The 16,020-nt window shown below is 50.1% G+C and overlaps 1 protein-coding gene across 1 annotated transcript in view; it reads left to right on the top strand.

Moving 5' to 3' along the window:
* The first annotated feature begins 352 nt into the window (after nucleotides 1-352).
* The window catches only part of lmbrd2b (LMBR1 domain containing 2b), a 30,358-nt gene continuing 14,690 nt past the window's right edge, over nucleotides 353-16,020 (top strand). Inside the window, exons 1-8 of the mRNA XM_079256850.1 lie at nucleotides 353-489; nucleotides 10,344-10,542; nucleotides 10,619-10,716; nucleotides 12,918-13,016; nucleotides 13,088-13,255; nucleotides 14,699-14,909; nucleotides 14,985-15,059; nucleotides 15,130-15,243. Of these exons, the coding sequence (XP_079112976.1) occupies nucleotides 10,369-10,542; nucleotides 10,619-10,716; nucleotides 12,918-13,016; nucleotides 13,088-13,255; nucleotides 14,699-14,909; nucleotides 14,985-15,059; nucleotides 15,130-15,243 (939 nt within the window). The 5' untranslated portion in view covers nucleotides 353-489; nucleotides 10,344-10,368. The remainder of the gene's footprint in view (nucleotides 490-10,343; nucleotides 10,543-10,618; nucleotides 10,717-12,917; nucleotides 13,017-13,087; nucleotides 13,256-14,698; nucleotides 14,910-14,984; nucleotides 15,060-15,129; nucleotides 15,244-16,020) is intronic.

Raw genomic sequence — 16,020 nt, 5'->3', positions numbered from 1 at the left:
CAAGTGAGAGATGATTTTACTGGGAATCATTTAGAGTAGAAACAAGTGAGAGATGATTTTACTGGGAATCATTTAGAGTAGAAACAAGTGAGAGATGATTTTACTGGGAATCATTTAGAGTAGAAACAAGTGAGAGATGATTTTACTGGGAATCATTTAGAGTAGAAACAAGTGAGATGATTTTACTGGGACTCTAGTGAAGTGGAAGTAGTACCAGTACCGTCCTGCAGGGGGCAGTGTGGCGCCCAGCAGCTGAGAAGGGAAAAAGAAGTCGATGTTGACAAAATTCCGCGCACGCGCAGTACTTTGGCTTGCAGTCTGACGTCACCGTCTGCTCCAGGAAGAACCGGGATGTGACGGATGCTCCTCCACCGGAAAACCGGGGAATTCTGACGGTAAACACCGCGGGACATCTTCACAGCGGCTCCCGGGAGGACTGTGACCGCCTGGCGCGCGGCTGACGGCGGACACCGACTCGATCAGATCACGGTAGGAACCGACACGTCGGGTGTTGCTGGCTGACGTCAGCAGGTGAAGCTCGGTCAGCTGACGTGTTTCAGGTGGAGGTGTTGTTAACAGGCCGTTTTCAGCGCGAGCGGATCAGACATGTAATTGCGAGGGAGGGGTCGGTCCTGGTGAACCCCCCCATCCAGTCCTAGTGGACCCCCCCCCCCCCCCCCCCCCCCCAGCCTTCCGGCCACCGGGAGGAAAGTGTCTGTTCTGGGAGTCACATGGAAGTCAGGATTCCCATCTGACTTCCAGCGGGATGTCTCACCCTGCTGGGAGAAGGTGTAGGTCCTGCTACCCTGATACTCCCCCCCCCCCCACCCCCAGGGCCGGAACAAAAGCTCACAGGTCCCTGGGCCCCAGAGTGCTCCAGGGGCCCCCTTCCCCATCGCAGCATTGTGAAAATTGTGAATGATTCGCTGGGAAACGACATTTCTAACATCTCTCAGCCAGTGGAACCATTAGCAGCACACTGGAGGAACTCTCTGGCTTTTATTTACATTTAGTTTCATGTCCAGACTGCTGCTGTTTTCTGGCCTTACCCCCCCCCCCCCCCCCAGAAGGTTGTATCTGCTCCACCTGGAGTTTTTCTGTGTTCAGAGCTGGAGGAGGAAAACCTGCTTCTGAAACTGGACCCGCTGGTTCTCTAGGAGAAACTGGACCCGCTGGTTCTCTAGGAGAAACTGGACCCGCTGGTTCTCTAGGAGAAACCGGACCCGCTGGTTCTCTAGGAGAAACCGGACCCGCTGGTTCTCTAGGAGAAACCGGACCTGCTGGTTCTGAAGGAGAAACTGGACCCGCTGGTTCTCTAGGAGAAACCGGACCTGCTGGTTCTGAAGGAGAAACTGGACCCGCTGGTTCTCTAGGAGAAACCGGACCCGCTGGTTCTCTAGGAGAAACTGGACCCGCTGGTTCTCTAGGAGAAACTGGACCCGCTGGTTCTCTAGGAGAAACCGGACCCGCTGGTTCTCTAGGAGAAACCGGACCTGCTGGTTCTGAAGGAGAAACCGGACCTGCTGGTTCTGAAGGAAAAACCGGACCTGCTGGTTCTGAACCGGTTCTGTGTGACAGGAGGTTCCGGGTCGTCAGAGCTGGGATGTTCTGAGTGGATCCTCGAGCTGTGTTGGGAACGCTGGGAACGGGTCACCGTGACATCACCTCAACATTTTAATGAACGTCCAGTTCTGTCAGCGTGGCCATAGCCCCCCCGCCCCCCCCCGACACAAAGAGCCTCTCAGCGCTGCAGGTCGGCGAGCTTCTGATCGCTGCTGCGTGTCTGGAACGGTTCCATCTCGTTAGTAGCTGCAGCTGAACCATCATCATCATCATCATCATCATCATCACCATGGTGGGAACAGCTTTACTTCCAGCCCATGGTTTTTGTCTGCAGTTGCCATGGTAACCAGATGAAAGGTACGGTAACGATCAGAACCCAGTCAGGACGAGTTGGCCACGATGAAGAGGAAGGTGGGAGGGGCCTTCCAGCTTCACACGGAGCGTCTGCTGATGTGATCCAGGTGTTGATGTGCGCAAACCGCCGTTGGATCAAGCCGCCTACGCCAGGGCAAACTGCCGTCGGATCATTGGAGCAAACTGCCAACGTTGGAGCAAACCACCTCTGTCAGAGCAAACCGCTATTGGAGCATCAGAGCAAACCGCCTCTGTCAGAGCAAACCGCTATTGGAGCATCAGAGCAAACCGCCTCTGTCAGAGCAAACTGCCGTTGGAGCATCAGAGCAAACCGCCTCTGTCAGAGCAAACCGCTATTGGAGCATCAGAGCAAACCGCCTCTGTCAGAGCAAACCGCTATTGGAGCATCAGAGCAAACCGCCTCTGTCAGAGCAAACTGCCGTTGGAGCATCAGAGCAAACCGCCTCTGTCAGAGCAAACCGCTATTGGAGCATCAGAGCAAACCGCCTCTGTCAGAGCAAACCGCTATTGGAGCATCAGAGCAAACCGCCTCTGTCAGAGCAAACTGCCGTTGGAGCATCAGAGCAAACCACCTCTGTCAGAGCAAACCGCTATTGGAGCATCAGAGCAAACCGCCTCTGTCAGAGCAAACTGCCGTTGGAGCATCAGAGCAAACCGCCTCTGTCAGAGCAAACCGCCGTTGGAGCATCAGAGCAAACCGCCTCTGTCAGAGCAAACCGACGTTGGAGCATCAGAGCAAACCGCCTCTGTCAGAGCAAACTGCCGTTGGAGCATCAGAGCAAACCGCCTCTGTCAGAGCAAACCGCTATTGGAGCATCAGAGAAAACCGCCTCTGTCAGAGCAAACCGCCGTTGGAGCATCAGAGCAAACCGCCTCTGTCAGAGCAAACCGACGTTGGAGCATCAGAGCAAACCGCCTCTGTCAGAGCAAACCGCTGTTGGAGCATCAGAGAAAACTGCCGTTGGAGCATCAGAGAAAACCGCCTCTGTTGGAGCAAACCGCCGTTGGAGCATCAGAGCAAACCGCCTTGCAGCTGCAGCCATGGAGCTCCTGCTGGTAAACCTCTGTGGCGTAACGGAACAGCTGTCCTAAACCAGGAGGTGGAGCTTCTGGAACGATCCGCCTCACGCCGCCTGGCTGCAGAGTAGCGGCGTCAGACGCGTGGAGGCGGGCAGAAGTCTGTGGGTCACGCTGCAGCGACTCCTGCATCAGCACAGCCTCTGATTGGCTCATCAATAAGACGTTATCTGTGATAGGCTGCAGGACGGAGACGGTCACATGACCATCACTGTTGCCATGGATACGAGCGGTGTTTGTTCTTAACGTTGTTTTAAACAGCGAGGATTGTGTGTGTTGGTGTGTGTGTCTGTGTGTAAGTGTGTGTGTCGGTGTGTAGGTGTGTGTGTCGTTGTGTGTTGGTGTGTGTGTCGGTGTGTTGTTGTGTCTCGGTGTGTGTGTAGGTGTGTAGGTGTGTGTGTCGGTGTGTTGTGTGTGTCAGTGTGTTGTGTGTCGGTGTGTAGGTGTGTGTGTCAGTTTGTGTGTAGGTGTGTGTGTAGGTGTGTGTGTCGGTGTGTTGTGTGTGTCGGTGTGTGTGTAGGTGTGTGTGTCGGTGTGTTGTGTGTGTCGGTGTGTAGGTGTGTGTGTCGGTGTGTGTGTCGGTGTGTGTGTAGGTGTGTGTGTCGGTGTGTTGTGTGTGTCAGTGTGTTGTGTGTCGGTGTGTAGGTGTGTGTGTCGGTGTGTGTGTCGGTGTGTAGGTGTGTGTGTCGGTGTGTGTGTCGGTTTGTGTGTCGGTGTGTCGGTGTGTGTGTCGGTGTGTGTGTCGGTGTGTGTGTCGGTGTGTCGGTGTGTGTGTCGGTGTGTTGGTGTGTGTGTCGGTGTGTTGGTGTGTGTGTCGGTTTGTGTGTCGGTGTGTAGGTGTGTGTGTCGGTGTGTGTGTCAGTGTGTTGTGTGTAGGTGTGTGTCGGTGTGTGTGTCGGTTTGTGTGTCGGTGTGTTGGTGTGTGTGTCGGTGTGTTGTATGTCGGTGTGTTGTTGTGTGTCGGTGTGTTGTGTGTCGGTGTGTGTGTAGGTGTGTTGTTGTGTGTCGGTGTGTGTGTAGGTGTGTTGTTGTGTGTCGGTGTGTGTGTAAGTGTGTTGTTGTGTGTTGGTGTGTGTGTAAGTGTGTTGTTGTGTGTCGGTGTGTGTGTAAGTGTGTTGTTGTGTGTCGGTGTGTGTGTAAGTGTGTTGTTGTGTGTCGGTGTGTGTGTAGGTGTGTTGTTGTGTGTCGGTGTGTGTGTAGGTGTGTTGTTGTGTGTCGGTGTGTGTGTAGGTGTGTGTGTAAGTGTGTTGTTGTGTGTCGGTGTGTGTGTAAGTGTGTTGTTGTGTGTCGGTGTGTGTGTAAGTGTGTTGTTGTGTGTCGGTGTGTGTGTAGGTGTGTTGTTGTGTGTCGGTGTGTGTGTAAGTGTGTTGTTGTGTGTCGGTGTGTGTGTAAGTGTGTTGTTGTGTGTCGGTGTGTGTGTAGGTGTGTTGTTGTGTGTCGGTGTGTGTGTAAGTGTGTTGTTGTGTGTCGGTGTGTGTGTAAGTGTGTTGTTGTGTGTCGGTGTGTGTGTAGGTGTGTTGTTGTGTGTCGGTGTGTGTGTAAGTGTGTTGTTGTGTGTCGGTGTGTGTGTAAGTGTGTTGTTGTGTGTCGGTGTGTGTGTAAGTGTGTTGTTGTGTGTCGGTGTGTGTGTAAGTGTGTTGTTGTGTGTCGGTGTGTGTGTAGGTGTGTTGTTGTGTGTCGGTGTGTGTGTAGGTGTGTTGTTGTGTGTCGGTGTGTGTGTAAGTGTGTTGTTGTGTGTCGGTGTGTGTGTAGGTGTGTTGTTGTGTGTCGGTGTGTGTGTAGGTGTGTTGTTGTGTGTCGGTGTGTGTGTAAGTGTGTTGTTGTGTGTCGGTGTGTGTGTAGGTGTGTTGTTGTGTGTCGGTGTGTGTGTAAGTGTGTTGTTGTGTGTCGGTGTGTGTGTAGGTGTGTTGTTGTGTGTCGGTGTGTGTGTAAGTGTGTTGTTGTGTGTCGGTGTGTGTGTAAGTGTGTTGTTGTGTGTCGGTGTGTGTGTAAGTGTGTTGTTGTGTGTCGGTGTGTGTGTAGGTGTGTTGTTGTGTGTCGGTGTGTGTGTAAGTGTGTGTGTAGGTGTGTTGTTGTGTGTAGGTGTGTTGTTGTGTGTCGGTGTGTGTGTAAGTGTGTGTGTAGGTGTGTTGTTGTGTGTCGGTGTGTGTGTAGGTGTGTTGTTGTGTGTCGGTGTGTGTGTAAGTGTGTTGTTGTGTGTCGGTGTGTGTGTAAGTGTGTTGTTGTGTGTCGGTGTGTGTGTAGGTGTGTTGTTGTGTGTTGGTGTGTGTGTAGGTGTGTTGTTGTGTGTTGGTGTGTGTGTAGGTGTGTTGTTGTGTGTTGGTGTGTGTGTAGGTGTGTTGTTGTGTGTCGGTGTGTGTGTAAGTGTGTGTGTAGGTGTGTTGTTGTGTGTCGGTGTGTGTGTAGGTGTGTTGTTGTGTGTTGGTGTGTGTGTAGGTGTGTTGTTGTGTGTCGGTGTGTGTGTAAGTGTGTGTGTAGGTGTGTTGTTGTGTGTCGGTGTGTGTGTAAGTGTGTGTGTAGGTGTGTTGTTGTGTGTAGGTGTGTTGTTGTGTGTCGGTGTGTGTGTAAGTGTGTGTGTAGGTGTGTTGTTGTGTGTCGGTGTGTGTGTAGGTGTGTTGTTGTGTGTCGGTGTGTGTGTAAGTGTGTTGTTGTGTGTCGGTGTGTGTGTAAGTGTGTTGTTGTGTGTCGGTGTGTGTGTAGGTGTGTTGTTGTGTGTTGGTGTGTGTGTAGGTGTGTTGTTGTGTGTTGGTGTGTGTGTAAGTGTGTTGTTGTGTGTTGGTGTGTGTGTAGGTGTGTTGTTGTGTGTCGGTGTGTGTGTAAGTGTGTGTGTAGGTGTGTTGTTGTGTGTCGGTGTGTGTGTAAGTGTGTTGTTGTGTGTTGGTGTGTGTGTAAGTGTGTTGTTGTGTGTTGGTGTGTGTGTAGGTGTGTTGTTGTGTGTCGGTGTGTGTGTAAGTGTGTTGTTGTGTGTTGGTGTGTGTGTAAGTGTGTTGTTGTGTGTCGGTGTGTGTGTAGGTGTGTTGTTGTGTGTCGGTGTGTGTGTAAGTGTGTTGTTGTGTGTTGGTGTGTGTGTAGGTGTGTTGTTGTGTGTCGGTGTGTGTGTAAGTGTGTTGTTGTGTGTTGGTGTGTGTGTAAGTGTGTTGTTGTGTGTTGGTGTGTGTGTAAGTGTGTTGTTGTGTGTTGGTGTGTGTGTAAGTGTGTTGTTGTGTGTTGGTGTGTGTGTAGGTGTGTTGTTGTGTGTCGGTGTGTGTGTAAGTGTGTTGTTGTGTGTTGGTGTGTGTGTAGGTGTGTTGTTGTGTGTCGGTGTGTGTGTAAGTGTGTTGTTGTGTGTTGGTGTGTGTGTAGGTGTGTTGTTGTGTGTCGGTGTGTGTGTAAGTGTGTTGTTGTGTGTTGGTGTGTGTGTAGGTGTGTTGTTGTGTGTCGGTGTGTGTGTAAGTGTGTTGTTGTGTGTTGGTGTGTGTGTAAGTGTGTTGTTGTGTGTTGGTGTGTGTGTAGGTGTGTTGTTGTGTGTCGGTGTGTGTGTAAGTGTGTTGTTGTGTGTCGGTGTGTGTGTAGGTGTGTTGTTGTGTGTCGGTGTGTGTGTAAGTGTGTTGTTGTGTGTCGGTGTGTGTGTAAGTGTGTTGTTGTGTGTTGGTGTGTGTGTAGGTGTGTTGTTGTGTGTTGGTGTGTGTGTAGGTGTGTTGTTGTGTGTTGGTGTGTGTGTAAGTGTGTTGTTGTGTGTTGGTGTGTGTGTAAGTGTGTTGTTGTGTGTCGGTGTGTGTGTAGGTGTGTTGTTGTGTGTCGGTGTGTGTGTAAGTGTGTTGTTGTGTGTCGGTGTGTGTGTAGGTGTGTTGTTGTGTGTCGGTGTGTGTGTAAGTGTGTTGTTGTGTGTTGGTGTGTGTGTAGGTGTGTTGTTGTGTGTCGGTGTGTGTGTAAGTGTGTTGTTGTGTGTTGGTGTGTGTGTAGGTGTGTTGTTGTGTGTCGGTGTGTGTGTAAGTGTGTTGTTGTGTGTCGGTGTGTGTGTAGGTGTGTTGTTGTGTGTCGGTGTGTGTGTAAGTGTGTTGTTGTGTGTCGGTGTGTGTGTAGGTGTGTTGTTGTGTGTCGGTGTGTGTGTAAGTGTGTTGTTGTGTGTCGGTGTGTGTGTAAGTGTGTTGTTGTGTGTCGGTGTGTGTGTAAGTGTGTTGTTGTGTGTCGGTGTGTGTGTAAGTGTGTTGTTGTGTGTCGGTGTGTGTGTAAGTGTGTTGTTGTGTGTTGGTGTGTGTGTAAGTGTGTTGTTGTGTGTTGGTGTGTGTGTAGGTGTGTTGTTGTGTGTCGGTGTGTGTGTAGGTGTGTTGTTGTGTGTCGGTGTGTGTGTAAGTGTGTTGTTGTGTGTTGGTGTGTGTGTAGGTGTGTTGTTGTGTGTCGGTTTGTGTGTAGGTGTGTTGTTGTGTGTCGGTGTGTGTGTAAGTGTGTTGTTGTGTGTCGGTGTGTGTGTAAGTGTGTTGTTGTGTGTCGGTGTGTGTGTAAGTGTGTTGTTGTGTGTCGGTGTGTGTGTAAGTGTGTTGTTGTGTGTCGGTGTGTGTGTAAGTGTGTTGTTGTGTGTCGGTGTGTGTGTAAGTGTGTTGTTGTGTGTCGGTGTGTGTGTAGGTGTGTTGTTGTGTGTCGGTGTGTGTGTAAGTGTGTTGTTGTGTGTCGGTGTGTGTGTAAGTGTGTTGTTGTGTGTCGGTGTGTGTGTAAGTGTGTTGTTGTGTGTCGGTGTGTGTGTAAGTGTGTTGTTGTGTGTTGGTGTGTGTGTAGGTGTGTTGTTGTGTGTCGGTGTGTGTGTAAGTGTGTTGTTGTGTGTCGGTGTGTGTGTAAGTGTGTTGTTGTGTGTTGGTGTGTGTGTAGGTGTGTTGTTGTGTGTCGGTGTGTGTGTAGGTGTGTTGTTGTGTGTCGGTGTGTGTGTAGGTGTGTTGTTGTGTGTCGGTGTGTGTGTAAGTGTGTTGTTGTGTGTCGGTGTGTGTGTAAGTGTGTTGTTGTGTGTTGGTGTGTGTGTAAGTGTGTTGTTGTGTGTTGGTGTGTGTGTAAGTGTGTTGTTGTGTGTCGGTGTGTGTGTAAGTGTGTTGTTGTGTGTCGGTGTGTGTGTAGGTGTGTTGTTGTGTGTCGGTGTGTGTGTAGGTGTGTTGTTGTGTGTCGGTGTGTGTGTAAGTGTGTTGTTGTGTGTTGTGTGTGTCTAGGTGTGTTGTTGTGTGTCGGTGTGCGCGCTGCAGAGATGGTCAGGTGATGCCTCTCTGACCAATCGGAGCCCTGCGTGGTCCAGCGGAGGTGTGTGGTGGCGATGACGTCTGACACGGTGAAGACGTGACGTCAGGTCAGACCTGAGCAGCGGCGAGGACGAGCCGCCCGCCAACGGCGGGCTGGAGCGGTGACGTCCAGACGTGGTGTGTTGCGTGTTGCTTGTGGACGTCCGTGTAGTCCCAACACGCTCTGACCGGCCTGTCGGCAGGGAAGTGGTATTCATGGTGTTTTCCTTCTTCTCCTTTGTGATCACATTTTTATTATTGTTCAATAAAGAAGAAAATAAATGAAAAAAGTTAAATTAGAAAAACCATCCTGGCATCAAATTAAACGGGTACAAAATACAGGAAATGATAGAAAGTAAAGTTTTGCTAAAAATCAGCAGCTTCAGCACTGAAATAACAAGTCACCCCCCCCCCCCCCCCCCCCCGTACATCATGACTCAGCAGTTTCCGTGGCCTTTAACCTAATAGAGGTTTCCACATTTCAGTGGTTGATTCTTGTGCTCCGTGTACTCAGCATAGTTCTAAGTATACTATGTCTAGATACACGAGAGACCAATCCTGTAGAGAGAGACGGCGTATGGTGGCTTCCATCTCGTGGCTGCCGTGAACTCGCCAACAGCGTATGGCTACTGGACAGCGATAAGCCCAGAGGAGACGGGTCATTAAGCAGGTGATCGGAAGGTGATAACAGAATAACAAGCTTAAACCGTTCAGAGAGACTGGGAAGAACAGCAGCGGACCTGGGCACATCCCTGTCCAGACGCCCTTGTGATTTCACAGAGATTGGAGCAAGTGTTTCCCGCAGCGACCAACCGCCACAGGGTTAGAATATAGCAGCAACCTCCGGCGGTTAAAAGTGAAGCCTATGCGGAAGTGCATAAAACTGCAGTTCCCCAATCATCCACTAGGGGCTGCAAAACAGAGCAAATCCCCATAGACTCCCATGTTAAAAAGACCAACTTCACAGCAGAAATAAACCTGTTTACAGCAGAAATAAACATGTGTACAGCGGAAATAAACACGTTTACAGCGGAAATAAACACGTTTACAGCGGAAATAAACACGTTTACAGCAGAAATAAACATGTTTATTGACAGGTACCTGATCTCCCGCTTCAAGTCAGAAGAACGTAGCTTTTAGCCGGTTAACAACGTGACTTAGCTTTGGCCTGCTTTCGTCCGTTAGCTGGTTAGCTCCTGTTATCTCCGGGTTAGCTCGGTTAGCTCTTAGCTACAAAAAGCTCGGAGTTCGCTCGATGTCAATCATCCACCGTGACGCTCACAGCCCCCCTCTCAGCTCCACCTCTTTGCCCATATTTGTATTTTCTGGGCAAGACGACACGCATGCCCCTGCCAAGATGGTGATGGTAGGAACCGCTCACCGAGCTTCAATTCAGCTCTTCAGAAACCTACGGGTGACTTCACGGAGGCTCCGCCCATCTTTTACATACAGTCTATGGTTATAATATAGAATTTTAATCTTGTTAATGGAAGAGGAGCCACAGCCTCCAGTACTGACCACAAAGAGGGCCATTCCTGCCTTCGTTGCATCTAGCGAGACGCCGTTCTAAGTTTACGTTGTTTTGAATTAACGACGCTCATTAGATAAATGTGAATAAAAGAAAAACAGCAAGATTCAAAGTTACGAGGTTCAATATAAGTTCTTACGACTCGGCGGCTGAGACGACGCCTCACTGCGTGGATATTTTGTTTTTCCATTATTATAATGTCAAATACGTATATTTAGATGGTTATTAAGTGATTAAGGGGATATTTAGGGGTATTTAAGCAGAATTTCAGGTTTTAGGAATGGAACTCGTTCGTAAACCGAGGACCCACTGGAGAGTTTAGATTCCACACGCCTTCCAGGACATGCAAAAGCCTCCTCACATGGTCAGAGCTAGTCTAGATCTCGTAAAGCCTGTGTGATGCATCTTCTCCTGCTTTAGTTTAACTCGTTACCAGACGGTGGATGAGCTTTACTGATGTGTAAAGATGACACATCCAGTTCTCAGTCCTCACTTTGCATCGTATTAATCGCTTCGTTGCAGTCATGTGATGCGGCGAGTCTTAACGGGGTCTCTGTGTGCAGGTTTTTGTCGGGCTGCTGCAGCAACATGAGCGGCGCGGCACTCGGCATCGAGATCATCCTGGTGTTTTTCCTGGCCCTCTTCCTGCTGCACCGCTATGGAGACTTCAAGAAGCAGCAGCGCATGGTGCTGTTCGGCACGCTGCTGGCCTGGTACCTGTGCTTCCTCATCGTCTTCATCTTACCTCTGGACGTCAGCACGGTCAGTGTTGTTGCAGGAATGACTGAAGGTCTGTGAAGAATGTCTTCTGAGGTGTTTATCCTTCTGCTCCCTGCAGACCATCTACAGGCAGTGCAAGCTGGACCACGAGGAGCAGCTCTTCACCATCGGCCCCATTAATCACACCGCAAACTGGTCTGTCACGCCCACAAAGAGGTGAGTGGACGCGGCGCTGCAGAGACCAGCTGGAGGACGTCTGCTTCAGAGGGTCTGTTGCTGCTGAAGCGAGAGGGTTAGGTTAGAGTAACCCTAACCCTAACCCGTAGCCCCAACCCCAAACCTAACCTGACCGTAACCCCAACCCCAACCCTTTAGAACCTACTACCTTACCCAGTAATTCTTTCCAGACCCTAACCCTCATACTTAGCCTCTTAGAACTTATTGCCTTACCCAGTAACTCTTTCCTAAACCTAACAACCTCATCCCTGATACCTAGCCTTTTAAAACTTACTACCTTACCCAGTCATTGTATTCTAACCCTAACCAATTTGCTCCCAATACCGGACCCTTGAGAACTTACTACCTTACCCTGTAATACTTTACTAAACTTAACCAACTCGCTTAACAACCTCATCCCTGATACCTTGCCTTTTAAAACTTACTACCTTGCCCAGTAATTTTTCCTCAACCTAACCAACTCCACCCTAATAGTGAACCTTCTAGAGCTTACTACCTTACCCAGTAACTCTTTCCTAACCCTAACCTACTCACTTCAATTTGTTACCCTAGCAAGTAACCTTGGGCGAACCGTAAGTACTCATCCTTAAGCAAACTAAAAAACAGATACAAATCTGTAAGTTTAAAACAACTCTAACCCCACCTGGCGATGGGACACACTCCGGGGCTTGATCGACCTCGGCAGGGCCTTCCTTGGGGGAAGGTGTCCAGTGATAATGGCCGAAACACCCTGTGCTCCCGAGGTCCACGACTGACGATGTGTCCTAAAACAAAGATAAAAGACAACCAATACTAAAGAACAAACTAGAAAGTAAAACCAAGAGACCAAAATACTCATCAATGTCAAGTAATGGAAGAAGAACCTTAACACAGAGGGAATACTCAACTAAAAAACAAAACTCACATGATACTGGCCAAAATAATCAAGATTATACTTCTTAAAAACAAAAAAGCAAGTCCAACACAACCAAAATTCGCTCTTCGTTGAACCACTCAGAGAAATGGAGCCCAGAGTGACAAGCAGTGCATTGCCTTTGGCTCCCCACTCAAACTGTTTCGGTGAATAAACTGATTCAGGGGGAGTCATCGAGGAAAAACTCCAATCCTTAACCTAATCTAACCCTAACCTGACCTTGACCTGACCCTAACCAGACCCCGACCTGACCCTGACCCTAACCTCACCCTAACCCTAACCAGACCCTGACCTGACCTTAACGTAACCAGACCCTGACCTGACCCTAACCTAACCAGACCCTGACCTAAACCTAACCAGACCCTGACCTAACCTTAACCTAACCAGACCCTGACCTGACCTTAACGTAACCAGACCCTGACCTAACCTTAACCTAACCAGACCCTGACCTGACCCTAACCTAACCAGACCCTGACCTAAACCTAACCAGACCCTGACCTGACCTTAACGTAACCAGACCCTGACCTGACCCTAACCTAACCAGACCCTGACCTAAACCTAACCAGACCCTGACCTGACCTTAACGTAACCAGACCCTGACCTAACCTTAACCTAACCAGACCCTGACCTGACCTTAACCTAACCAGACCCTGACCTGACCCTAACCTAACCAGACCCTGACCTGACCTTAACGTAACCAGACCCTGACCTGACCCTAACCTAACCAGACCCTGACCTAAACCTAACCTAACCAGACCCTGACCTGACCTTAACGTAACCAGACCCTGACCTGACCCTAACCTAACCAGACCCTGACCTGACCTTAACGTAACCAGACCCTGACCTGACCCTAACCTAACCAGACCCTGACCTAAACCTAACCTAACCAGACCCTGACCTGACCTTAACGTAACCAGACCCTGACCTGACCTTAACGTAACCAGACCCTGACCTGACCTTAACCTAACCAGACCCTGACCTGACCTTAACGTAACCAGACCCTGACCTGACCTTAACGTAACCAGACCCTGACCTGACCCTAACCTAACCAGACCCTGACCTAAACCTAACCTGACCCTGACCTAACCTTAACCTAACCAGACCCTGACCGTGACTGTGACCTGACTGTGACCCTCGCGTTCTCCAGCAACAAACGGAGCAGACGGACCACTTCAGCTTCACCTCGGCTCCAGTTCCTTCCCCTGCACAGCCTTTAAAGACCAACAGGAAGCAGAAATGTGACCTGTTTCCTGCCTCTCTGTTGAAGCATCTCACAGCCGTGTTACAAACCGTGGAGCTACATCCCCGACGGCATCATGCCCGTCTTCTGGAGGGTGGTCTACTGGACGTCTCAGTGCCTCACCTGGTCAGTTAGAGTCTGCTGCACATGCAGCCGCGGCTCACCTGATGCGACTTCTAACAGCTGTGTGTTTTCAGGCTGCTGCTGCCCTTCATGCAGTCGTATGCTCGATCCGGAGGCTTCTCCATCACCGGGAAAATCAAGACGGCGCTGATAGAGAACGCCATCTACTACGGGACCTACCTGCTGATCTTCGGATCTCTGCTCATCTACGTGGCCGTCCATCCTGAGTTGCGCCTCTCCTGGTGAGTGAGACGGATCACCAGCTGATCAAACGTGTAGAACTTCTGTTTGGTGTGAAAGACAAGCAGGACCGGCGCTGGCGTGTGGACCATACTCGTCCCTAAAACCTGCTCTGTCTCCAGAGTGCCGATGACAGGAGGGTAGAATACCAACACTGCTTCTAATACATGTCCATGTGATGTTTTGTCAGTTATTAACCATTGAAACGTCTCCTCCACCAGCAGGACCAGCAGTGTGTAACTGGGATGGTCATGTGACCCTCCAGCTGGTCTGCGGAGGTTTTCTATCCATCCAGGAGGTTTACAATCCAGACTCAACATGTAGTGTTTATTCAGAGACTCTAGATGGTAAATCCACCATTATTTCTCACATCTTCATCACCATCACTACCATGTTGCTAAGAGACCTCAATTTTCACCTGGACATGATGATGAAGACACTTCCTGTCAGACTTTCCACCAATCAGAGAGCTTAAACTGACGGTAACGTCCAATCAGGAGCAGCCAAAGATCAACAAGTGATGAGAAAAGCAGGAAAATAATGATCCTCTATGGCTGGAATAAAGCCAAGAAGACGTTTGGGATGCAGCTGAGGTGGAGGTGCTGCAGTGAGGACAGCAGGTAGATAGTAGCAGGAAGATGTTTGGGATGTAAAAAGCAGCTGAGTTTAGTGAGGAAGATGTAAAACAGAAGCAGAAATAACTGTTTTCTTCTTCTGGTTGCTCTTTATGCTGCTTTATCTGTTCATACATTCATTTTACTTCATGTTAGCCTCAGAATCTGACAGCTGAGGCTGGAAACATCACGTTTCCATGAAAACGTCCCGTCTGCAGGCTGACTGGGATGAAACCAGTTTCAGACTCTACAGGATAGTTTACATAAAGAAAACAGAAGCACAAGCAGAAAACACTAACAGGAGTTTCAGGGTTGATCTTGTGTTGATGTGAACACAACGGATCTGAGGGTTCTGTCGTCCAGATGATCCATAAAGTTTTCATCAGATCTCCTGAAAATCAGCTGGAAATATAAATTATAGTTTCTGTGAGTAAACCAGTTTGGCCACATCTTTCTGACGAGGTCTTCTCATTCACAGCCGTCTTGTTTAAATCCAACCTTGCTGCTTTGCAGGATGTTTTTCTCTTCTGGCTAAAGTCTCATGTAGAGTAAAAACGTCCTCATATTGTTTAGGAAACACATTTTGACATCAAATCTGCGTTAAACGGACATTTTCAGCAGGTGGAGGCTGGACTTGATGTGCAGACCAGACAAAGCCGGACTCACCTTGGCATTCGGCTGTCCTCCTGCACGTCTGCAGCTCACATAAACACACCGGCAGGTTCAGAGGAAGTCCAGCAGATAAGGCGTACACAAGTCACATGACCTGCACGCCACACGGTCGGCATCGCACGCGGCTCGGCATCACACACGCCTCCCGTTGTGTTCCAGGTACGGCCTGCAGACCATCGGCATCACGGCGGCCAACACCTGGGGTCTGTTCCTGCTGGTGCTGCTGCTCGGTTACGGCCTGGTGGAGATCCCGCGCTCCTACTGGAACGCCTCCCGCCACGGACACCTGCTCGTCAAGACCTACTTCAAGGCGTCCAAGCTGATGACGGAGAAGGCCGACGCAGAGGAGAACCTGGAGGACGTGATGGAGGTGTGCAGCGGGGTGAGGAGGTCAGGTACGGATCTGGGTCCGCTCGAGATTCACCGTCAGTCTGTCGTCCCGCAGGAGGTCCGCAAGGTCAGCGAGTCCATCAAATACAACCACCCGCTGAGGAAGTGCATCGACACCATCCTGAGGAAGGTAGGTGGAGAACGGCGGCTTCTGCTGGTGGTGGTGGAGCGGCGTGACCGCGTCCCGTTTGTCCCCTCAGTGTCCGCTGGACTACCAGGAGAAGATGGGCCGGAACATGGACGACTACGAGGACTTCGATGACAAGCAGAACACCTACCCCACCGAGAAGAGCCTGGTGAAGCTGCACAAGCAGGTGAGAGCCCTCTCCGCCGCATGGCGCTCTGCTGCCGTTTCCAGGTTCCTGCAGGCGGAGCGTCGAGTCGACCGGATGGTTTACCGGCGCCGCGCTCAGAGCTGCTGGTGGCGGGAGTCTCCTAGCGCTTCTCAGTCGGATTATTTCCTCTGTTCTCTGCTTCATACGCCGGCGGGACGACCGGCGGGACGACCTCCAAGGCTGCTCGATTACGACAAAAATTATTATGACGATTATTCTGACTGAAACTGAGATCTGGATTATTTAACACAATTATCCAGTATTTATAAACAACGCTGCGCGTCGTGGTGTTCTAGACTCCGTGTCGTGCATTATAACCGTCTAATGGACGGTTCTGAGTTGTTTAATCCGCTTTTACCGCTTATATAGGAACTATTTTACGTCGGCCTGGATGTACGTTTTATACCAAACAACCGCTGTCAGGCTGCAGCACGTTTCTCTCATTCACCTGTTAAAGGACGGCTGATCTGAACCAGCTGGTTAACGCGTTGCTATGGTAACGCCCCGTAATGGAGGGATATTACAGTGTTTAACTGGCCGAACTATGTATAGGAAAATAATGCAGCCAGTTGTCACTGACAATGGTATAAACTATGTTTAGGTGAACTTCCACAACGTACTGCAGTTATTCTACATTGACCTGCAGCCGGAGCCGACTGAGACTGGCCGCCTGGGAGTGCTTTAGGACGGGAGAGGCTCCCGCTGCTCCTTCCTTACAGTAACTGCAGAACAATATGTGCCTTCAAGTCAGTCGCC

The sequence above is a fragment of the Telmatherina bonti genome (assembly GCF_933228915.1).
Source record: "Telmatherina bonti genome assembly, chromosome: 17".
In the NCBI taxonomy this organism is placed as follows: Eukaryota; Metazoa; Chordata; class Actinopteri; order Atheriniformes; family Telmatherinidae; genus Telmatherina; species Telmatherina bonti.
This window is presented reverse-complemented; position numbering and strand designations above follow the sequence as displayed.